This window comes from Grammomys surdaster, unplaced genomic scaffold (assembly GCF_004785775.1).
Source record: "Grammomys surdaster isolate TR1022 unplaced genomic scaffold, NIH_TR_1.0 843, whole genome shotgun sequence".
Lineage (NCBI taxonomy): Eukaryota > Metazoa > Chordata > Mammalia > Rodentia > Muridae > Grammomys > Grammomys surdaster.
In genome coordinates this window covers 4,675,647-4,699,741 of record NW_021605262.1, presented here as the reverse complement: position 1 = coordinate 4,699,741, position 24,095 = coordinate 4,675,647, and the positions used below count along the sequence as shown (strand labels likewise).

The window sequence follows — 24,095 nt, the reverse complement described above, 5'->3', positions numbered from 1 at the left end:
CAGGGTGAACAGGCACATGGGAGAGTTTGAAGGGCCAGAAGGGAGGGGGGAAGTGATAAGTATATTATAGTCTTAAAAATTGTTTTATTGAAAATAATTTCATGCAATATATTCTGATCATGTTCTCCCCTTCCCAACCCCTCACAGATTTTCCCACTCCATACCCACCCAACTTTTATTTTCTTTCTCTCTCTTAAAAATGAACAACAACAAAAAAACAAAAACAAAAACAAAAAAACCAGAAAATGATCTTCTGGTAATAAGTCTGGTGCTGCCCAGCGATGCTGTATAAGCAAGTGACTAGAAAGCAAATGGTAACCTGTGGTTAGGAATGTGGGCTGCAGACAGCCCATAAGAGGGGCTAAAGCATGGGGTGGGGACGGGCCTGGGACAGGACATACAACACTCAAGTTCAAGGTGGATGGGAGGTTACTTTAATAGAACACTGTGTTCTCTGTACTAACTCCTTAAAATCCCTCCAAATCTGACTTAGGCAGGTGTTATAATCTTAATCAGCAATCACTTGCTGAGTTCTAAAAGATCCGATTTCTTCCTTCCACCCTCAGAGCAGATCAAGTTACAGTGGAAGACTGGGATTCGAAGGCCTTAGCCTGGCTTGAGTGTTCCCTTAGTTAGCAAGTGCTCAGAGTTGTCTGTGGTGAAGGCTGCATGAATTGCAGGGAGGAGACTGGAGCAACCCATTCCTTCTCTGGGTATATACCCTTCAAGAGGGTCAAGGGGGAAGCAGGCAAGAACCAGCTCTAAACAGTGATTACAGATCTGAGCTGGGGCTTGTTAGACATGCTCCCAGAATACTCTCTTCAGGTCTATTGTCAGGAACTGAGGGTTGGACTGTCCTCTTGTACCCACCTACCCCCAGCAGCAAGGTGGAGGAACCTCAAAGGTTCTAGCAGCTGCTGTTGGCAGAGGCTACAGTTCAGCTCCACTGTACACAGCCTCTTCAGGAGAAGCAACAAAGCTGGTCCCCTGGGGCTGTGATTTCTGCCTGGTGTGTATAAGGAATACTCAGGACCTTATTTTAAGTATATGAATAAGAGATAGGGCTCAGAAGGTGGAAGAAAGTCAGAGACAAAGGACAATTGCATGATTGTTGCCCAGACTCCAGGAACCAGAAAATGAAAACAATGCTTATGTTCTCAACTGCGCACAAGAGGCAGGTGGCAGCACAGGACACCCTAGGAGCTTAAATATAGAGATAATACACTTCTGCCAGCAGGGGGTGTGAGACTGCCAGCAAACAACACCCAGACAGAAACAGTGAAGCCTCAAAGAGGCTGTGACCTGTGACTGACATCTGCCCAGGTCAGTTCATGACCCCAAAACACATCAGGGTAACAGATTACTACGGCAGGTTTGAAACTTGCTAAATAAAGCAAAGATTAACCATCTTCTAAATGTTAAACAAGTCAAAACATCATCAGATAAAAGTAGGAGATACAAATTCAAGGGCAAGCACACAATACTGCTAGCATATGCAGAACCTGCTTGTTCACTCTTGTACAAACCCATTTCCCCAGCACCATTGGCATCTGCTCACTCACTTGGCCATGACACGCCTCACATTACTGGCATACAGGGCAGGATTCCTCTTCTCCTCCTCAGAAGGGCAATACACAGGCAGAAACTGAGGACAGAAGAACCGTGTTATCTCTCCTGAGACATGACACTGATCCCACCAGAGCCACCATAAATGGTACCTGTGTGACACCATTAAGACTAGCAGAACCCTTCCTCAGGAATAGTCCACCCATGACCATATATGTTCACATACTCATACCTACAATGTCCACACTACACATACACATTTCTAGACCCACATGCACATAATACCCATGTGCCTGTGGACACACACCTACACCTACACCCACCCACCCACACACACACACCTACCTGCAAACTTTATAGACCACCACTGCTAACCAGGAGTTCTTACTGGCCCAGGGCACAATGTTCAACTCCTAATGATATGCATGTCTCCATCTCTCCATGACAGTTTTATGTTGGGAATTATAGAGAATGGTACTTCTGAAGTCTCTACTGAAATCTGAAATCTACCTGAAATCTACCTGAAATCTACTGTATCTCTGTCATAAATCATCCTACAGCATTTAAAATGATTTAGTGGCTCATGCTGGTGCCAACTTTACCATGCACGAAAAAGCAAAAGACCATTCCTGATTTCTGTTCTTAAATGAAGATATTAGGAATACAGGAATATCCCGAAAACCTAGCAATTATGTGCACATAGGTGTTCACAGTTAACATTTTAGGAATTCCTAAAATTATAGTGGTGTTTTGTTTTGGTTTGGTTTGGTTTTTCGAGACAGGGTTTCTCTGTGTAGTCCTGGCTGTCCTGGAACTCACTCTGTAGACCAGGCTGGCTTCGAACTCAGAAATTCGCCTGCCTCTGCCTCCCAAGTGCTGGGATTAAAGGCGTGCACCACCACCGCCCGGCATTACAGTGGTCTTTCAAATTAACACTGGTAGCATATACCAGCAATGTGAAGAATGATATGTAAAGAGGGCCATTCTCAGTCTCTCTTATCTTAAAATGAGATCAGGTCTGAAATAGGCCTGCTTGAAATCACAGGGGTCCCAGCCAGTACAAGACCATGTTCCTTCTCAGACCTGATCCTGTTCGCTCCTGACAGCCAAGAGAAGAGTCATGGAAAAATTCACAGCAGTAGGACCAGCATGCTCTGGGCTGGGCTCTTTGTAGAAGTCACATTAGCTCATCTGCCCATTTTGTATTGTTCTGCAGTACTTATGGGAAGTGAACAGACAGACTGACTCAATACAGGAGTGTATATGACTCATCTACGAGGTTAGATGCAGGCCCATCAGAAGAGTTCTTTTTTTTTTTTTTTAAAAGAAAAACAAATAACAAATCTCAAATCAAAAACACCAATCCTTCTACTTAGAGAAAATTCTATAGGCCACACATATGACTATATTGAATTTAGCAAAGAGAGTGAGTTTAGTACTTAGGAACCTGCCAGGAGCTGAAAGCAAGACAGGTAGGTTTTACTCTTTGACTTACTGCTAAGCAGTAAGGTGACAGAATGAATTTAGTTATCCAAATCTACCTAAATTGGTATTAGTAATGAAGGCAAAAAGAAAGGGTCTCTCTCTCTCTCTACACACACACACACACACACACACACACACACACACTTTTTTTTTTTTTTTTTGGAGACAGGGTTTCTCTGTGTATCCTTGGCTGCCCTGGAACTAAGAGATCTACCTGCCTCTGCCTCCTGAGTACTGAGGTTAAAGGCATGTGCCATCACTGTCTCGCTGGCAAAAAGAAAATTTGCATGTGTCAATTTTATATACTCTTAGGCAACAGTCATCTAAATAAAAAATGATAGCTTCAGTTTGTTAATTTTAAAAAATCCTGTCCAGGGGCTAAAGAGATGGCTCAGCAGTTAAGAATACTTGTTGCTCTTATAGAGAACCAGGGGTTCTGTCCCTAGCATTCATTTGGCAGCTACCAACCATCTGTAAGTTTAGTTCTAGAGGATATGACACCCTCTTGACTTTTTTAGGCAATATACATACATGGTACACATACATGCAAGCAAAATACCAATAAGCACAAAATGAAAATGAACAAATCTCTAAAAAAAAAATCCCATCCAAATGTATTTAAGCCATACAAAGGGCACAAAGCCACTAAAGAAAGGTGACTAGAAAGTACTTCTAAGGACCAGACAAATGAAAAGATACTCAAGGATGCTATGTAACAGTATCTGTACAGATTAGATACTTTGTAACAATCAACACAGCTCTTGGTTTAATAGTCTTTTAACAAAGTATCAGGCCGATTCCAGTGTAACACTGTATGACTGTATCAATATGAGTCCTAGTGCAACATTATGTGACACTGTGACACTGTGTCCACACAGCTCTGGGTTAACATCGTTGTAACACTATAACACTACAGACCCCGGTGTAACACTGTATGACACTGTATTCACACAATGGGGACTGGAGGTGTTTACCCCTGTTGTAACAGACGCCAGTGTAGCACATTGTATCTAGCCATACAGACCCCAATGTAACATTGTGACACAGTATCCACACAGCTCCAAGTCTAATAATGTTCAAAAGCTGCATGATTTCAGAACCCAATAGAACCCAGTATCCCAAAACCCACAATAGAACGGACCCCCTAGCCAGATACCATGCCCACACCACCCACTACCCCTACTGCATAACACTATGTCCACTCACTTCAATTTCCACTTGGTTTTGAAACTGGCACAGAGTGAGCCACAGGATTTTCAACCTTAAAAACAGCATTGAATAATTTTACAACATGGTTAAAAAGTAAGGCTCCTAATTCTTACAGCTGAATGACTCCAGATTCTGCCCAGAGCCTCTAGGAGGTGCTGCTGGGCATTGAACCTGGGAGGACAGGAGTCTTCTAAAGACTGAGCAAAGATGATTCTATTAACTAGGGATCTCTGGTTTTCTGATGAAATATTTGCTTTAGTCCTTTGGTCTTTGGTTATTCTAGAGATACACTCCCCTTCCCCTTCTGCTTTGACATCCTTGTCTCCAGGATGCCCAGCTACCTAATCTAAGCAAAGTTCTGGGCTAAGTTCTAAACAAGTCATGCCATGGTCTACCATTTGCCAGAATTCCAGGGTCCTGGATCTTCAGTGTTATTGCCACTACTTGTTTGTCTGAATGGAATTACAGAGCTACCTGGAGTTCCCATCCTTGAGGCCACATTCTGTTCTCTCCACCTCAAAGTCAGTCACCCTCTAATTTTGAGCCAATCTTTTTCTGTCCCAACATGTCACCCTGAGCCCAGGATGAAACACTGGAGCCCAGATCTAAGTACTCCTTTCAGTTTGACTTCCTGCCTCAGGAAGTGGTGGTCTGATACCACTGGAGTGGCACTGCCCCAGCACTGCACTCCAAATACCTTGGAAGGCCTAGGAGCTACCTAGTATCTGACTTTACTTCCTCCTTAAAGGCCTTGAGGCTGTCTTGTCCCTAGATGGCCCCTTCTCCCTACACATAAATGGCAGCTCCAGTATTATGGACATCCTTGACAGCCTGGTGCCCCAAGTTTGGCTGCTGTTGTTTCCCTTATTCCATCAGGTTGATAATCACAGCACAACTGATTGCCAGTGTATGTGCTTACAGGATAAGGACACCAATTCTAGAGGGCCACCCTCACCTAGCAATAGCTGAATCTCACTGCCTGCACAAAAGCCGCCATCCCGACCACTTACTGCCAGGTAGACAGTATCAGATGTACTGAGGGTAAGAGAAGGGCTCAGTTACCTTCCCGTGGGTGCTGGCATCGAGGAACTTATGTCCCCAAAATCCAGGAGTGTTAATAGCCACACGGAAACACTTAAACTTTTTCACAATGGGCTGACCCTAATTGCTGTCAAGAGTAGTTTTCATATTTGCAAAAGTAACGAGGGCACAGGGAGTCACCAGCGGCCTGTGTATCCACAGAATGAGAGGACAGACAGGATGACACGGTGTCCAACTTACGCTCCGGGTCCTTGCCATGTCCATGTGATGGTGTCCTGAAAATGAGAAAGAATAAGGGTTAGACATAGAGTCAGACATGTGAGGGCCAACCTTGTGCAGCCCAGAGATGGGGTTATTGTCCTCCTACATTAATTTAGGCAGAGTAGAGGAAACTTGTGCCCTGCGTTCCAGGGCTCAACCAACCCAACACCTTAAATGTCCTTCTTTCTCATCACTTCTCTGAGGCTGCCATTTCTAACATTGGCCTAAGTAGGCTTGGTACCCATTACCCCTCTCTCCAAAGGTGTTCCAATGACCTGTAATTCCCAATTGTGCCATGTCACCTGCCCTCTCTAAGATGCTCCCATAGGCACCTCAGGTAAAGTCTGCCTAGACTTGATCACGCGATCTCATTGCCACCTCCATTCCAAGGCTGTATCCATACCCCAAGTGTCCAAATACAACCCCAGATGTGCTCCTCCCATGTCAACCCTGGGCTTCAGAGGGGGCCCCTGCCACCTATGAGACTTGGCTACCTCCCCTTAACGTCTGTCCAGAAGGATTTGAGAAACTACCCTTGGCAGCTGCACCAAGCATTTTCACAGGAGCTGGACAACCTCGTATGGCTTCTTTCTTTGCCATCCTCAACCTATTTTTCTTACCCTGGTTTGGCTCCCTAGGCAGGGTTTCTGGCAGTGGGGTACATCCTGTAGTTAAATGGCTGAGGAAGCTCACACAAACCTTAGAAACATTAGTATAGGCATACTTCCTGCTTTTCCAGTAACTAAGCTTCCAAGGCTCTAGGAGACCAGTGAAGACTATGCCCCTACCCCTCACCCCAGGCTGACGAATCAACTCAGAATGGAAACTTCACTCCCACACATAGGTGGGCAGGCTGCTCCATTCCTGGGTGTTCAGACTCTCTGTAGAGGGCAGGGCCTTCCTCAGGAAACTAACAGGAAATGGACTCTTCTGTGGTTCAGCAATATTTGTTAGAGTCGTCCAGTCTGTTAATGTTAGTAACTGATGATCCAGATGGCCCCCACTGCTTATCCATTTGCATCAGGGGACCCCATGCCTAGACAGGCAGGCCTGGCTCCCAGATGGGCAGGCTGGACCCTGTGTCCATGACCTGTCTACATTGAATTGTGAGTTGAAAGGCTGCCTTACCTACCGTCCTCTGATATCATGGTGTCTAACTGGGGCAGACAGGGAAAGCTCACTGTGGTAAGCACCCCCACTTCATCATTTCCACCAGAAGCTTACTCCACTAAGAAATGCCACATGTGCACAGTACCTCAGGGCCCTGGGGTCTCATATTCATAGACTGGCCACTTCTGACTGTGGAAGCCATCAAGGCCCAAGAAAGCCTGCTCCAAGAGTCACATCAGAAGGGAGGCTGCAGCTGGCATCTGTGAAAAGGGCTGGCCCTGAAACCTCTCCCTAGGGACTAGGGGAGGATTAAGGGCACTTGGGAGAAAGGCCCAGTGGCAAAATCCAGCAGAACTTGCTCTGAGGCCCCTCTCATCGGGAATCCTCCCTTCTCTGGGCTTGGGGTCCTTCCAGGTCATCCAGGAGCTCTGGGACCAACTGCCATGTCTTACTTTAAAACAAGTCAGTGAGACTTCAAATTGGAGCAGAGGAAGCACAACAAAGTCACATGACCTCTACAGCCACCCAATTCCTTCTTCAGCCTTCTAGAACGTAAAAGCAGCCCTGGATTTTTAAAACTGTCAGATTAGGGCCTGTGCAAAGTGGAACTTTGTGTGTCAAGACTGAGACTATTCTAGAACAGTCATAAATACACCACGGAGACAGCTTACACTTGGGACTCCACCTGTGGAGTCTGCCTCTCCCTTTCTGGGCTGAGGCTGTATGATGGCGCTAACTTTTTTTCCCCAACTATTGTGTATGAACAAAGGACACAGGGACACGGCAATCCAGGCACAACCAAGACATCTACCCAGGTCTTATTCCTCCTGAACTCCCCTCAACACGTGTCCCAGAACATGACTTACCAATTTGTTTGGGTAGCGTAGCACCACGGGTTGGACAGGAACTCCAGGAATGAATGCACCTGACAAGGAAAGTGTAGGGTCTCAATGCTGGCAACAGGAAGCATGGGAAGGTGGGACCTAGTTGTGTGGCACTATCTCAGGCCTTAATAAATTGAGCTTTTCTGTACCAGCTTTCTTTATCAGTGAAGATATCCTTTGGATTCCCAGACTATTTCCTGTACCTCTGCCCTGTCCAGGAAGAGAGTTGCTGGTGTCTCAGCACCAACATGAACATACAGATGGGAAGGGAGGGGCTCCAGTGTGTCTATACCTCAGAGCTCAGAATTGTCATGCCCTCTTCTCTGTAGATCTGTGCTGTCCATCTTGGTTTCTACTCACTGCCTATGACCTGGATTTGGGGTAGGTCACCATGGAGACGGAGGAACACTTGGTCTTGCCTGGGGTAGGACAGACTAGCCTAGCCTTGTCCCCATGTGTGACCAGCCTTTGCCTGAGTACTGGAGAAATATCTCTCAAGAGCGCTCAGGACTGCCCTGCCAGTCATTTCTACTGTCTATATACTGATGGGTTAACAAGCCTGGCTCTAATGTTCTATTCTGCTTAAATAAGGACGTTTGAAGGGCCACACTTCTGAAAACCAAGATGTCAGGGACACCCATAAATTGAAGGATGGGCATGTGAATGTGTGTATGCACATGTGCATGTGTGTATGCTTATGCATGTGTGTGTGTATACATGTGTGTGTATGCATGTGTGTCTGTATGTGTGTATACATGTGTGTGTGTGTGTGTCTGTGTGTGTTCTTCTGAGCTGATGGAAATCAATGTCCATTAGTGGTGTGTGCCCGTTCTGAGAGGGGAAGGCTCCGGAGGGAAGCTCTCTGGATGCTTCAGCAGCCCCCTCTACCTTTTAGTTCAGGATTTCTGAACACCTCTAGAAAAATCTGCATGTGGAATTGTCAAGAGTTTCTGTCTCCGAGACCAGCTTCCCTTCCATAGGGGTCTAAGCCAGAGACAAGTGTCAGAACACATCAGAGCTGATGACCAAGCTGTTTAGCTTCTGCCTCAGGCACAAGATCCTGCAACCTCTATGTCTGACCTTCAGTTCCATCCCTGGATCTATAGGGCTGGGGTCATGGCTGAGCTAGCATTTCTATGTACATGAACACGGGCAGGAGTCAGCAGACCTCGGCTCACATTCCCATCACCAAGACCTGTCAGTGGAGCCCCAGAATCCTCAGACATGCATGCTAATGAACATGCTTATCACCTCAGGAGACTAAGCATGGACCACAAATGCCACCATGATTTGCTCGTGTGACGGCAGGCAGTGTTCACTGCCACATTCGTCTTGAAATGTGTCATGGTGACACTGTTCAAACTAAGTGCTAAGTGTTTAAAAGCCACTATTTTAAACCTCTCATGTCTAATCTTGGAACCTGTGTACAGCTGAATATGCGTAGCCATGTAGGCAAATACAATGTGGGAGAAACAGATGCTGGACCGGCATCAGGCTCCTAAGTAGCAGCCAGCAGCAGGGATACCATCAGGAGGAGATGCCTCTTCCCAGATTCCAGAACATGGGAGTTCAGATCACACAGAGACTTCGCATGTATCATGGAGTACGGTAGCAGGCTGGATGCAGGCCCAGTGCTAAGTAAACGTCAGGTATCTATGGTGTGAACCACAGCTGGGCACTACACAGTCCTTGTGGGTAACTGCAGCATACAACCTCACCCATGATGTGTGCTACCCTGTGTCTACATTCCTTCAGCTTCACACAGGAAGCCCAGCTGCATCTGTGAAGTGCCAATCCTCAGGTGTTCTTTTAAGAACAGGAAAATCTCACTATTATAGAAGAGGGATGGTTCCCTCACAGGATGGTTCCCTGTCATGGCTTGAGATACCCAATTCCCTCACAGTTCAGTTATACTCTGCCCACGGCCTTAGAGACATGGTTAGGTATCACTACTGAGGTTTCAAATAAAATGGTTGGGGGCTTTTATGAGCCATACCCAGGATGAGGATTCCAAGTGGGGAGGGCTAGACCTTGGTCATAACATGCTGCCTTAGCTGCTAAGCCTATTTCAGAAGGAACAACCACGACACACTGGAGAGAGAATAAGGGTTCCCCTTTCTTGCTTTGTATCTCTGTCCATGAAAGTTGCCACCACTATTTATGTCAAGGAGGGAAGGGCTCAGCCATGTGTAAATGAGCAGTAAAGGGGTGGCCTGAGGAGGTGGAAGACCCTGGAGTTTACCATCTAACACTAAAAAGAATGGAAAGACCACAAATTCAGAAAGCACCTGAAACAGGGTAGTGTGATGAAGCCCAGAGCGGATTACTGGCAGCTGTAGCCAGTCTGACCCAGTCTGTGGAAGCTAGTGTGTGTACCCCATGCAAAGAGAGTTTAGGAGTCCCATCCACCTCTCAACAGTACTAAGAGCTACAGCAGTATCAAGGTACAAACCTGTTACACCGCCCCAGGGTATACAAAACTTTTAACCAGGTAGAGTCAGGAATGGACTTTATACACTACTGCCAAATGCTGGGACTCAATCTCAGTACTAGGCTTGGGGAGTGTCCTAAGGAAGTGTCCAAATTGATGGCACACTGTTCATACCCATGGAGGAGGAGTACTGTTCTTCAGAGACTCTGAAACCAGAGCAAGCTACAGGTTGGAAGACCTATCATCCATGGGAGCTGCTATGGCCCAGGGCATCCTGTATCCCAAAGGACAAGACCTCAGCATATCAGAGTCTCACTGGTCACGACCTCAGAGCTCAGGCAAACATCACCACTCACAACAGCCACTGCCTTCAGTCTCCCCATCCTCCTGCAGACACCCTAGCTCCTGGCTCAAACACTGAGACTTCCTGTGACTTCTAAGAACTTGTCATACAAGATAACGATAGAGATTATTTTCCATTATCGGCAGATGACATTACTTCAAAAGTCATGATTGGTTTCCTTTTTTTTTTTGAGGATGATTAAAAACAAAACAACAACAACAAAAAAAAACTACATACCAGGTTTGAAGGTAATGAGGCAGGTCCTATTTGTACATGTTCCTTCTGGAAAAATCATTATCTTAAAACAGGAAAAAGATAGCATTAAATCACTGTACTTAAATCCAGAGCCCACAGGAGCCCACCTACCAATGTGCTTTTTCTATTTACTGACGTAACTTTAGACTACAACTCCTGGAAAGAGGAGGATCTTTGGGAAGCCCCCCTCAGGCTTGGGGGTGAGGATCTTTGGGAACACCTCCATCCCCCAGGGCTGGGGCAAGGGAAGTAAAATAAACAAAGTAAGCAGCTGTGAAGGACATCACAGTTCTCAGCCACACATGCATCACGGGAGAGAGTAGAGGCCAAGAGTTTAGGCACCAGGAGGAATAGAGATGCTGAGAACAAGCAGGGAACTGTGCAGCCACTGGGAACTAGTGTGAAGAAACTCCTGTTCCCATGGACACAGCAGTGGCTGACTCACTGGCCAAGGCAGCACAGAACAAACTAAGACTCCCCATGGTGGAAAGCACAGTTCATACAGCTTTTATACCTGAGCCCTGAAGGGTAGGTGATCCACTGAGGAGGCTGGGTGGGCTCAGTGTGCATGCACAAAGACACAGAGAGCACTGCTAAGCTCCTTGGAGAAGAGGGAGCAACTTCTATGTGTGCATATGGTATGTGTGTATGTGTATGGTGTGTGTGTGCCTGCCACACCTTAGAAGCCACAAGCCTCCACAGAGGCTGACTTCGGGCATACTAAGCACCAGATCTGCAGTGCTTTTGAGCAACTACAGACAGGACACCATGCAAAAACCTCAAGCCTCTACCTGTTGGCTTGAAGGGAAAGAAAATAAACTGAACACGTATGACACTGCGGCAGTTTAGGCTTCCAGGAGGCGTGGGCAAAGGCAAGCCTATGGATGCAGCTATAGCAGCCAGTGTTGGATTTTAAGATCTAAAACCAGGGGACGCGTTTTCACAGAAATCCATGGACGGGACTTACTGTAACTAACATGAGGTTTAATAATTTTAGTATACTGGGGTTCTCTCGCATGTAAGCAAGAAGAGAACCCCAAGTTGGAGCTAAGAATAGTTTTTATATAGATTAGGGGATAGAATAGAGAAAAAGTGACTAGGCAAAATATGATTGGCAGAAGAGTGTGACTTTTAAACTGATTGGTCTTTGGGAATGAGGTGGCAAGGACCTCCCTTGTCTGTCTACATGCTCTGGGCCCTCCTTACCCGCAGGTGGGTTCCCTCCCCTGTGGTCTGAGGAATGTTAATCAGCCTCTCCCTTCCTCTTCTAAATGTTAATCCAACAAGTGTCCTCTGATTAAGGAATGTGATGTGCCCCTCCCGGGATGTGTCCTGAGACAGTGAGATTCTTTTAACCTTAAATTCAAACTGAGACCCGAAAATCCTACATTTAGACACAATAGTCTTACACCAGCCCACAAGACAAGAGGCTCAGCCCAGGATCTAGAAGTGTTAAGTTCTTCAGGCTCACAGTTAACTCGGAAAGTAGACTATACTCAGGGCAATCAGCAAGGTGCCACCCCATATGATACAAGAAGTGAACACTCAAGAGAATATGTTTTCATTTTAAGTCCAGACACAGAAACCCAAAGTATCCAACACCAAGCACACTGCCTAAAAACAGAGCAAGGTGAACTTCAGCATGAGAGATAGACAGAGTAGGCTTTGTGGTTCCCCCATTCTCAAAGTCCACATCTATCAAAGCAAACAGGATGGTTCTACCTGAGGCCACTTTCCATTCGACTGTGCCCGTCGCTTGATCTCCTCCACTGTCTTTCTTCGAGAGTCCTGGTCAGAGCGGGACACGAACACGGGCCGGATGTATCTTATCAGAGCTGTAGGAGTCACAGGATATTGCCATGAGTAGCTTCCAAAGCACATGCTTGAACAGAGACCTCTCAGGGGCCATAGTGAGCTGCACATCCCAAAGACACCTAGCTCCCTGGGCCATGCTGATACATGGAGGGTGAGGAACCTTCCAGTGAACTCCTGAAACCCCTGTGCCCTGGAAGAGCAATGAATCCACAGGACCAGCAGCTAGAGCACAGAGCACATAATGGAAACCTAACCCCACCCAAGCACAGGCTGTCTACTGTTGCTCCCTAACCCCACCCAAGCATAGGCTGTCTACTGATGCTCCATTCGCAGAACAAAGAGATTCAAATACCCCGGACCTTACAGTGGGCTGAACTTGCATTCTTCAAAGTCCAGGATGAAGTCCTAACTCCTGTTACCTGGGAATATGACCCTAACTGAAGATAAGATATTTGCAGATAATCAAGTTCAGAATATATCCCTAATTAGAGTAGTCCTAATCAATGTCTGAGGTCACTGTAAGAAAAGAGGCAAGGGGAGAGAAGGTTGGATGAAGAGGAAAGATAGGATGCATCTTCAAGCTACAGAGTACCAAGTACTGCCAACTGCCACCATGTACTTGTCTGCTAACACCTTCCTCTTGGACTTCTGGCTTCCAGGGTGGTGAGAACAAACTCTTGTTGTTTCTCTGCTGCCAAGAACCCCATAGATCATTCATAGCCCTGGAGTAATTGCTACATCATGGTATCTCTACATCTGGTCTAGGTTCACAGCACTTATTCTGCCATGATTGCTGGGCCTCAACTGACCAAACTGTTGGGGACCACCAAAGTAAGACCACGTAGAAATAAGACATCATTCAAAACACACTGAAGAGGTTTTAATATGAACTGCCCTCAGGTAAGTCCCTGTTCTGAGGCAAAAGGAATAGGGCCCAGGGCCACTGCATCCCCTGGTCCACTGTTGTCTGCAGCTGATCTCCCAGGACAATTTCAAGATGTAGGTTCTTTTTGTAAGTCATTTTGAGACTTGAAAAGGATCTTTTGTGATTCTTTCTAGGAGGTTTTCCACAAAATGCAGAAATAAATAAATAAACACATACATACATATGTATTTTTTAAAAAGGAAGGGAAGTGACTGTGCAATAACCCATTGGGTTTTGACAACTCTTCTAAAAAGCCAAGCACACAATGGATACAATCATGTCTCTTTGCTATCTTGTCATTCTAGCATCTGTTTCATCCTTCCCTGCCAACTCCCTGATGCTCCTAAAATGACTGGAGAGTAAAAGGGAGGAGAAAGGACCAGATGCGGTGAGGGTTACATCACAATCCCAACCTTGCCTGCTTTGCCTTGCAACGCCACCATCTTCCCAGAGGCGCTAGGTTCACCTGTTCTCACTATGCTTTGTGGGGCTAAATACAGAGGTTTTCTTTGATTCTGATGGCAAGAATAAGAAAACTAACCAGTGGAAGATGCTTGCTAGTCCTTTAGGAAATCTGTGGATGGACACAGAGAGGCAAGAAGGACTCCTAGGACAGGACAAGACAAAGTGATCATTTGGGCACCCAGGACAATATCTTTGAAGGTTCCTGGGTATGATGGTTTGTATATACTTGGCTCAGGTAGTGGCACTAGTAGAAGGTGTGGCCCTTTTGGAGTAGGTGTGGCCTTGTTGGAATAGGTGTGCCTCTGTGGGTGTGGGCTTTAACACCCTACTCTTAGCTCCCTGGAAGCCAGCCTTCTGCTAGCAGCCTTCAGATGAAGATGTAGAACTCTCAGCTCCTCCTGCACCGTGCCTGCCTGGATGCTGCCATGCTCCCATCTTGATGAAAATGGACTGAACCTCTGAACCTGTAAGCCGGCCCCAATCAAATGTTGTTCTTATAAGCATTCTCTTGGTCAGTAAAACCTTAACTAAGACACTGAGTAAGTCACCTTCCATCAGACAAGTGATTCTGGACTTTAATGGGCAAGTTGCTCCTGAAGTAAAGGCCAACACAATCCTACCTGAAGCTCTAACAGGCCTGTGAATACACTCTCATCCCTTAGCATTTTACCTCCAAACATCACTTGACCAGTTCAGTGAATGAACAGGTACTAGCTGGTTGGTTTTGTCAGTTTTATACAAACTTAGACTTATCTGGGAAAAAGGAATCTTAATTGAGAAAATGATTCTGCAAGCCTGCCCTGTAGGGAATTCTGTGAGGCCTTTTCTTGATTAGTGATTGAAGTGGGAGGGCCTGACACACTGTCAGAGTGATACCCCTGGGTTGCATAATAAAGCAGGCTGAACAAACCATGGGGAGCAAGCCAGTAAGCAGCACTCCTCCATGGCTTCTGCTTTAGTTTCTGCCCTGCTTGAGCTCCTGCCCTGACTTCCCTCAGAGATGGGACTATGACCCAGAGTGCAAGCTGAAATAAAGCTTGTCCTCCTCAAGTTGCCTTGGTCATGGGGTTTTATCACATCGAGAAAAATCCCAAGACAGACATGTAATCAAAGTTGACTCACAGAGAGACAGAAAAGCTATGAGGTTGGTTACTTCTGACACCCACAGACCTAAAGATGAAAGCACTTCAGGCATTTTCAACATTCATCTCTTCAACAGTTAGGAGCTATCTGTCACAGGACCCAAAAGAGGGGCTGGAAGTTGGGGACAAGCTATTGCCCATATGAGCCTGCTCTTGAGATAGGACCCAGATCACATCCTGGGTTCTCGGGGGGTGAAGAGGACCCTTAGCTGAATGCCCAGGATAGTACCTAATCTGATACATTGCCTTCACAGAAAGCTGGGTAAAGAACCAACTGGGATAAGGTATATGTGAAATCTTATCATTATTCTTCTCCCTCTAGAGACAGAGTCTTGATACCCTAATCAGGTGACCCGCCTACCTCAACTACCCAAGTGGTGGGACTATAGGAACACATTATTGTACCTGGATAATGAACATTTCTGATAAACTTGCTACCACCCTTCAGTCTCAGGTCTGTGAACTATCTGTAAATGACCATGAAACGCACAGGCTTCAGAAAGAACCTCTGTCCACAGTGATAACGTCTCTGTAAAACCAAACAGGCCATGGCATCTTGCCAGGGGCTATATGCAGTGACGTTTAGGACTTGTGACACCTTTCAGGATTATCAAGGTGGACTGCATATCTGCCAATTACAACCCCACCCAAGTTCCAAAAAATTCTTGGAATTCAAGCATCTTCTATTTGTGATCAGACTGACAGGTCTACAGCTGATGGCCCAAACAGCTTGATTTCTCTCCAAGGGCCTCATCAAGAAGGGGAGCGACCCTGCTTGCTCAGAATTGTTTCATAACTGATGTCCTTACATTGGGTGGCTCATTTCTATCTATAGGATCTGCTGCACCACTCATGGGTGCAAAAGCTATACACAGGCCGGGCAGTGGTGGCGCACGCCTTTAATCCCAGCACTTGGGAGGCAGAGGCAGGTGGATTTCTGAGTTTGAGGCCAGCTTGGTCTACAGAGTGAGTTCCAGGACAGCCAGGGCTATACAGAGAAACCCTGTCTCGAAAAGCAAAAAACAAAACAAAACAAAACAAAAAAGCTACACACAGTCCCACCTTGTGCTTTCTTGCTGGCCTCTCTGCAAGGTCCTGGCTATCTAAGATCAGGGGATTGATACAAATGCTTGTCAGAGATGAGACACTCCCACCTACTACTCCACCACAAACCACTAGTCAAGCTCCAATCTGGTTTCTTTACCTCTACACGAGCCAACTGGGTACCAGCACCTTATGGATGAAAGGAATTCACCCAGGGTCCGTGAGCCTTGGATGTGCTTCGGATACCGATCACAGTGTTGCCTGAATGCATGGTAAAAACTCACATTTCCCATGGGTGAGCATGACCACACCTCGTGAGTGGAAAGCACATAGGCTGTGGAGGGCATGTTTGCAGTGGACTTAGCCACGGCCAGATGCTTCTGAAAAGTCACAACTGTGTTGGGGGAAGGGATGTCTGTGTTGGTCTGGGCCTAGGGACCTTGTTTGCCATCTGTCTAGGTTCTAGCTTCCTTCACCACCTGCTTCCCCATGGCCATGAGCCAGATCCTTAATGTTTCCATATGCAACGGGTAGAGTGCCTGCTCAACGGCAAAGTTAAAAAGGACGAAAGTGAGGACATGTTTTGGGTTGCAGGCACACCTGAAAAAAATCTAGTGCCCCTAGATATGTGTGAGAAACATTTCCTCATAACCCTGCCAAATCGACAGCAGGCTGTTTCTGTGGTCAAGTCTTAGGAGAGGCAGCTGGGTCAGGACCAGATCAGAAGGGTCAGGGCTGGGTAGTTCAGAGTGGTAGCCAATTTCTTGTTCTGCACATCTCCCAGGCAAACATACCTTAAGATTTTAGAGGTCTCTTTTGAATTCAAAAGAGCAAGAGCCTGGCATGTACAGAGAAATCAGGAAACCAGATAGTATCCTAGTAGTTTTATGACATCTTGACACAAGCTCAAGTCATTTTGGGAGAGAAATTTCAATGCAGAAAATGCCACCACCAGACTGGCCTCTGGGCAAGCCTATAGCATATTTTCTTAATTAGTGATTGATTCGGGAGGGCCAATCCTTTTTTTGAGTGGTGCCACCTCTTGGGTAGGTGGTTTTGGGGCATATATAAACACCAGGCTGAGCAAGGCATGAGCCAGTGAGCAGCACTCTTTCATGGTCTCTGCTTCAGTTCTCTGCCTTGCTTGAGTTCCTGCCCTGACTTCCTTCAGTGATAGACAGTGATGCGTATCTTTAAGCTGAAATAAACCTTTTCTTCCCCAAGGGGCTTTTGGTCATGGTGTTTCAACACAGCAATGGCAACCTAATTAAGATATGAGGAAGCACCTGTTTTCAGGTGATACTGACAGGGCCCACACAGTCTGGAAGAATCAAACCTATGCTCTATAGTGCAGTTAAGGCTGCTGAGTGGCCATGTTCATAAGACCCACAGAGCCACAGTTACCCCAGGACATTCACTCACAGACACAAAGTGCCCAGACACCAGAGCAGGGCTGTGGAACATAGCATAGAGCTCTTCTGCCAAGTCTGTCTCTCTTATCACCATTTACTCAGGAGATCTATTCACCACAATGAGGGTACAGAGCTGTGGGTCCTTCTAACAGAGCATCAGGTTGAACCATCCTCCTTCCACTGTTCTTGTGGGACACCACAGTTACCACAATCACCACAGTACCCAGGACACCAACCTCTGGGTCCCCAGCACTGCACCTCATGTCTAGAAACTTGCCTGGGAACCATTTCTTAACTCCAGAACCTGTGACCATGGCCTTTCAGACAAAAAGTCCACACAGATGAAATAGTGGATCTTAAAATAAGGCTACCTTGGATTATCCGCTGACAGAATTCTTAGCTAAGACACACACAGATGAGGGACAGAGGAAAGCTGGCCATGTGACCAGACAGGCAGGACAATCTCCTGTGGAGCCTCTGGAGCACATACGGTGACCCTGGGCTTGTGGTTCCTAGAGTGTGACAGAAAGGCCTTGTGTTACACTGAGCCACTCAGGTTCTGTGAACTGACCAGCAGCCCTAAGACACTGTTCTTCCTGGGAGTCACTAGGGCTCAGGAGCAGCTGCCCAGATGCTCAAGAGACCCTGAACTGCTGTGATTCAGGAAACGAATGCTTGCAAGACAGACTTCAGACATGTATCTCTGCACATGACAGTACTGAGGGCCATGTCGGTACTGATACATGAAGGCACTTGTGCCATAGGGAAGCACAATGAGAAAACCAGCATAGCGAGAGCCTGTCAGTGAGAAGGTGTCTTACCCACTCCCAGGTTCTCCCAGGGGGTACACCCACTCCCATGGTCTCACCCACTCTCAGGTGCTCACTCACTTCCCCAGATTGGGATGTCTCTGCTCTCCGCCTTCATCACAATGGAGGACATGGTCATGGTGACGGGAATGGCATCAAAGTAGGAGGAGTGTGGAGCCAGGGTGAGGATAGCAGCCTCAGTAGGCAGGGCCTGCCGCCCCTTCACAGCTACACGGTGGAAGCCGCCAGCAAACCACATGGTGCGCATGATGGCCTTGAGCAGGAAGTCCACGACCCTGTAAGAAACAGGCAACACTGAGTTCCTGCCACGGCACAGGCACGGAAGGAACATGGGAAAAAGATGCCCGGGCCTCGGCAGAGGCACTCATAATCAATGCCTCCCACCTGATCTGACAAATGACTGAAGGGCTCTGTCGACCACAGAGCGGCTTGCAGGTAAGCACAGCTCCCCAGCATTGATAGCAGGCCACATGCCAAGGTCAAAGACACCCACACGTTGGATATCAGCAGCTCATGTTAGCATTCAGCCACGCATGGGTAGAAACCATCAAAGCATGTGGAACACCCATCAGAAGCTGCGTGCCCTGGCAAGCCTTGCAGACCTTCTTCCCATGGCCGCTCTGCCTAGGAAGCTGACCACAGGAATCGACATTCAGCTTTTGGAAAGACCCAGATGGTCAGGAATGTAGCAGTGAGAAAAATGGCCTAGACCATCCATCTTGCTTTCCTGTGATGTCCACTCAACCCTGAGGGTTTTCCTTTTTACTCACCCGCAACAAGCACTCAGACATCTTTCAGGACACTCCTGCAGTGACACGTGGTATGAGAAGTCCTGGGTGGAGCTTGGTCCCTGAGCTAACCAGGCAACCAAAACACACAGAAAAAAGAGCTCAAAGCCCTATTCCTTGATTTTTCCCAAAGTGCTAACTCCCCTGGAAGTTCTGTGAGAGGATCCCCAACAGATCTAAGCAGTGGCCAATCACTGTTAGGTACAGAGCTCCCTTCCCCTACCCTCCACCTCCTGAGGAATCATCTTGGAAGGACCTTTGCTTACTCAGAGGATAAGCAGCTGCTGTAGTTACAGGGAGACACTGGGGAGCAGACTCAAGGTTCTATTTCCAGGGATGGTATGACACATGGGTATGTACTTCTCAGTGTCATCTGGACATGTGTGGATGGACTCAGAGTAAAAACAGACAAGAGTAAAATGTACAGCAACTGAAAAGGAAGAGAAGGCTGCATAGGTTGGGAGTGTGAGGCTCTAGGAAGGTTGTACTGATACAGGAGCCAGTCCTGGAAGAGCAAGAGGAAGAAAGGAACTGGAGAGTAAGCACCATCAACTCCTAATCTTGAAGACCCTTTATCCTGCTAGTACTTGCATAGGGACAAGAAGGACTGAGCTCTAGGCAAGGTCAGAGGTCAAGTTGATAGAAAGGCCAGAAAAGAAAGCTCCAGGAACACAAAGGAGAAGGGGGTGGAATGGGAGCTAAACATCTTCTCACTGCTGAAGAAGACTTGGGGCTTTGGTCACAGGATGAGAGATGACTGAGGAGAAGCACATAAGTGCATGAGTCCTGAGGAGAAGCACACAGAGGAGATGGTGCACAGTAGCCCGCATCCCCAGGAGAAGGACATGCGTGTGGCACTTTGGCCCACTAGAATGTCAGGTAGAGAGGAGAGCAGCTTGGTTGTCAGTGGTTAATCAGGTCCACGTTCCTCTTGCAAATCCTCTTTCTGGGAAGAGAATCTGACCCTCCAGAAAGTCTTCAACAAAAATCCAAGTGGGGTCAGGACGGGTGGGTGGATCTGCCTCAGAGACAGATCTACCTGAGAGGTGCAACAGGTATTTCAGACAGTGGTTGATCTGGATACCTCAGGAAGCCAGCACTACCCCACAGCATGGCCTGACCAAGGAAGGTTTGGAGAACTGAAGCTGAATTGAGGATTTTGATACTCTTTCTGCCACAAGCAAGAAAGAGATGTTGAAACAGCAAGAAGAGAAAACAAAACAAAACAAAACCAAAAACAAAACAACAACAACAAAACAAAAACAAAGGCTGTAGTCCAAATGCAAAGCAAAGAATGTGTATAATGTAAAACTTTAAATCACAGGGTGTGGCCAGGGAGCCACAGAGCAAGTTCCCCAGGGTAGAGAGGGATGGAAGGGACTCCCCTCAGGGTAGTAGGTAGGATACTCAAGTCCTTCAGTCTCTCAGTTGGCAGATACTGCATCCTATCAATCCAGGAACTGAGTCTGAAGGAGTTCTCAGGAACAAGCCCCTTCTCAAGCTGCCTGTCAGTCAGCCAAGAACCAGCTGGAGGATCTGGCTGCCTGCCTGATGCACCCTGGGAATTCTCTGGTGGTAGAGGAGCCAGTCTAGAGGTCAGTGCTAACGAAAGGCAACACTGTGATTTTTATGACACTTGTATTTTGAAAGGAACTTAAAATAAGCATCTTCTTAAAAAAAAAAAAAAAACCTGTGTCATTCACTGAAATTTCCAGGAAATGTCTGACTGCTACCAACTTCATTCAGAAAAAAAAAAAAGAATCGTCTTTAACATCAATCTGTTCACAACAGCTTTGCTGTGCAAACGTAACACGAGCCTGAGTCTGAATAGGTCTGCTGTTGTAACTCAGCAGAACTTACTCTGCAGCCAGTTATTTTAAAACCTGCCTTTTTCCTAATTCTGTACCGCTAAAACTAAGGCTTCTTGTCACTGTGTCTCCTTTCAGAAGTCAAAAGCACCCATGAGAGCCCAGGGCCACAAATCCACTGTGCTCCCACAGATCCTGAATGGTGTCTAGGGCTTCATGTGGCACAGCACTGTACACGCAGGTCCAGAGTACATGGGTGCACTACACATGACACTCTCCGCATACATACACATACTCATCTACATATACTCCAACCTATACAATCAAATGATTGTATGTACATCATTCTCATCTGTGTACATATACATGTGTACATACATGCTCCTACACATATATTCACCAACAAGCGCACACATGCACACTCCAACACATGTATGCACTCTACACATACACACATTTCAACATGTATACACTTGCATACTCTTATCTATACACACACATATAGTACAATAGGCATACTCATACACATTCACAGTCCAACACACTTATCTATGTATGTATATATACTGCCACACCTACATACACATCATCATCTTCATATACACATGTGCACTCCAACACATATACATATACACATACTGTTACCAGTGTATACTCATACATGTGCATGTAGCAACATATATACATAACACATATTTCAACATATAAATACATATCCATACTCTCATCTAAATGCACACTCCAGGCACACACACAAACACACACAGATATTCTCATGTGTGTACATTCATATATGTACACATTTCACATACACACATTCATCTACACACATGGGCATGCACCCTTATACACATGTATACACATTCTCTCTCACACAGAATGACATGTACCCTGAGTTGGCAAGGACATACAAAACTCAAGGAAAACTATGGTCATAAGAAATCTAAGCCTCTCTGCCAGAGCCTGACATATACAGAAGCAGATGCTCACAGCTAACCATTGAACTGATCACAGGGTTCCCAATGGAAGAGTTAGAGAGAAGACTGAAGGAGCTGAAGGGGTTTGCAGCCCCATGGGGAGAGCAACAATACCAAGCTCCCAGAGTATAAACTGCCAGCCTGGGAACACACATGGAGGGACCCATGGCTCTAGCTGTACATGTAGTGGAGGATGGCCTTGTTGGGCGTCGGTGGGGGAGAAGGTCATTGGTCCCATGAAGGCTGGATGCCCCAGTGTGGGGGAATTCGAGGGGTAGGGAGGTGAGAGTGGGTAGGTGGGTACAGGCACACCCTCTTAGAAGCAGAAAGAGGGGGGATGGAATAGGTTTCGGGGGGAATGGGGAAAGGGGATAACATCTGAAATGTAAATAAGTAAAATGTCCAATTAAAAAAAAAAAAAGAACTCTCAGCCTCTCCCTCACTGCACATGAAACTTGCATCATGTCTGTGCAGTGAAGCTGTTGTGAACAGACCGAGTGACTTTACACCCAAGAACAGAGTTGTTGGAAGCAGTCTGCTATGGCCCTTTGTAGCTTGCTGAAGCCCAGAGTGTGCACACAGGAGAGGCCAGGGGAGCATGGGGAGGCAGGTGAGAAGGAGTTCAGCCTAAGTCACCCACTTTGAAGATGGTCCTGTCGCTCTGGGACTCTTGAGTTGGAGTGGGAAAGAGAAAAAAGGGTGACCAGGCCCTTTCCATACCAGGCAGCATGTGGAGCAACAGCAAGTGTCCTTGTCGCCAAGAGCCAACACCTGTTATCCAAATATCTTTAAATCCACTCAAATCAGCTTTCCAGCATAATTTCTGGACTCAGCTGTAAATGCAACTTTTATTTGCCAGATGTAATTGTCATCTCAGAGGCTTACTGCTAAGTAAGCTCACACTTTCTAGTTCTTTCTGAACACTGACTGGCTGGGTCAACTTAGCTGTTCTGGCCCAAACTTTTCTCCAAACTGACTGATTCAAACTGGCTTCTCTTGGCTTCTGGCTGAATTATTCTGCTTGGTCTCTAACTCTGGCCATCTGTTTTAATCTTCTAAAGAGTAGAACATCTCTGGCTCATTCTGTCTTCACCTGCAACCTGTCTCTGTAAAACTGCTACCCCATCTGCAATGCTCTCTTAAGTCACCTGTCTTTCCTGTCTGCCATTGCGAGAGTTGGGTGTATCTCATTTCTTACTCATTCTGTTAAATCTTTCTCTGACTCATCACTTTGTCTGCCTCTCGATTAGAAGTCACTTTCAAACATGGGATGCATCCTTCTTTTTTTTGTTGTTTTGTTTTGTTTTGTTTTTTCGAGACAGGGTTTCTCTGTGTAGCCCTGGCTGTCCTGGAACTCACTCTGTAGACCAGGCTAGCCTCGAACTCTCGAACTCAGAAATCCACCTGCCTCTGCCTCCCAAGTGCTGGGATTAAAGGCGTGTACCACCACTGCCCAGCGGGATGCATCCTTCTACAAACTAACTTTACCTTCATTGTTTGGGATTCAGGAATGTACTAAGGGCGTGTCTGTATTATAGCTAGAGGAATTAAAGGTGTGTCTGTATTCCGCCAGATCACACAGACCTAGAAGGTATTTGGATGTGATCCCTTGCCGGAGCAACCACGTTGCTGGATTAAAATTCCTCTATACTCAGCACGCCCAAAAACAGGATCTGGTTTGGCCCAGATTTGATGAGCTTGGTTATATTTCATACCAGACTCATATCTTATGGTCTTTTGTCTTTTAACAGATTGTCACAATAAAGCATGCTATTCATAGGATTAGGACAATCTTAGACAAATGAAGAAGTGAAGAAGTGAGCAAGCAACAACGTCACCCCTGACCAGCTTCACTTAACACTCACACTGGGTGCTCACAGACCTTCAGGTCTGACAGTGATCTGACATCTAGAGGGCTGGAGTTTAGAAGATGAGGTCTCCTCTTGTCTCTCTCCTGAACAAACATCTTATGCATCTTATGTACCAGGCCCTCACAAAAAAAGAAAGGTTTGGGTGAACACTCAGCTCACAGAGCAACAAGTGGTGACATTTTAGGCTTTGGGGCCACAGAGCACCCCCTATACCCACATAACTCATGTCCCTGTGAAAGTAGCGAATGTTCCAGGAAGTTATTTGCATAGCAGCTAGATCTGGCCTGCAGGCCTCTCTGTCAGTACTTCCAGCAAGGATTTGTTTGTCTTTCTGAGCTGAGAGAGTATACCCTAGAGACCACAGCAAAACATTCTTAGAGCTCTGGCTAAGATACCTGTGTCAGGTGGAATCACACACACACACACACACACA

General features: G+C 46.5%; 1 protein-coding gene across 1 annotated transcript in view; it reads right to left on the bottom strand.

The window, feature by feature from the left end:
* The window catches only part of Lpcat1 (lysophosphatidylcholine acyltransferase 1), a 52,751-nt gene that overhangs the window by 9,749 nt on the left and 18,907 nt on the right, over positions 1–24,095 (bottom strand). The window contains exons 3-9 of the mRNA XM_028782730.1: positions 18,279–18,493; positions 12,308–12,420; positions 10,568–10,628; positions 7,539–7,597; positions 5,542–5,576; positions 4,258–4,312; positions 1,563–1,645 (exon numbers count right to left, since the gene is read on the bottom strand). Coding sequence (XP_028638563.1) covers positions 1,563–1,645; positions 4,258–4,312; positions 5,542–5,576; positions 7,539–7,597; positions 10,568–10,628; positions 12,308–12,420; positions 18,279–18,493 — 621 coding nt within the window. The remainder of the gene's footprint in view (positions 1–1,562; positions 1,646–4,257; positions 4,313–5,541; positions 5,577–7,538; positions 7,598–10,567; positions 10,629–12,307; positions 12,421–18,278; positions 18,494–24,095) is intronic.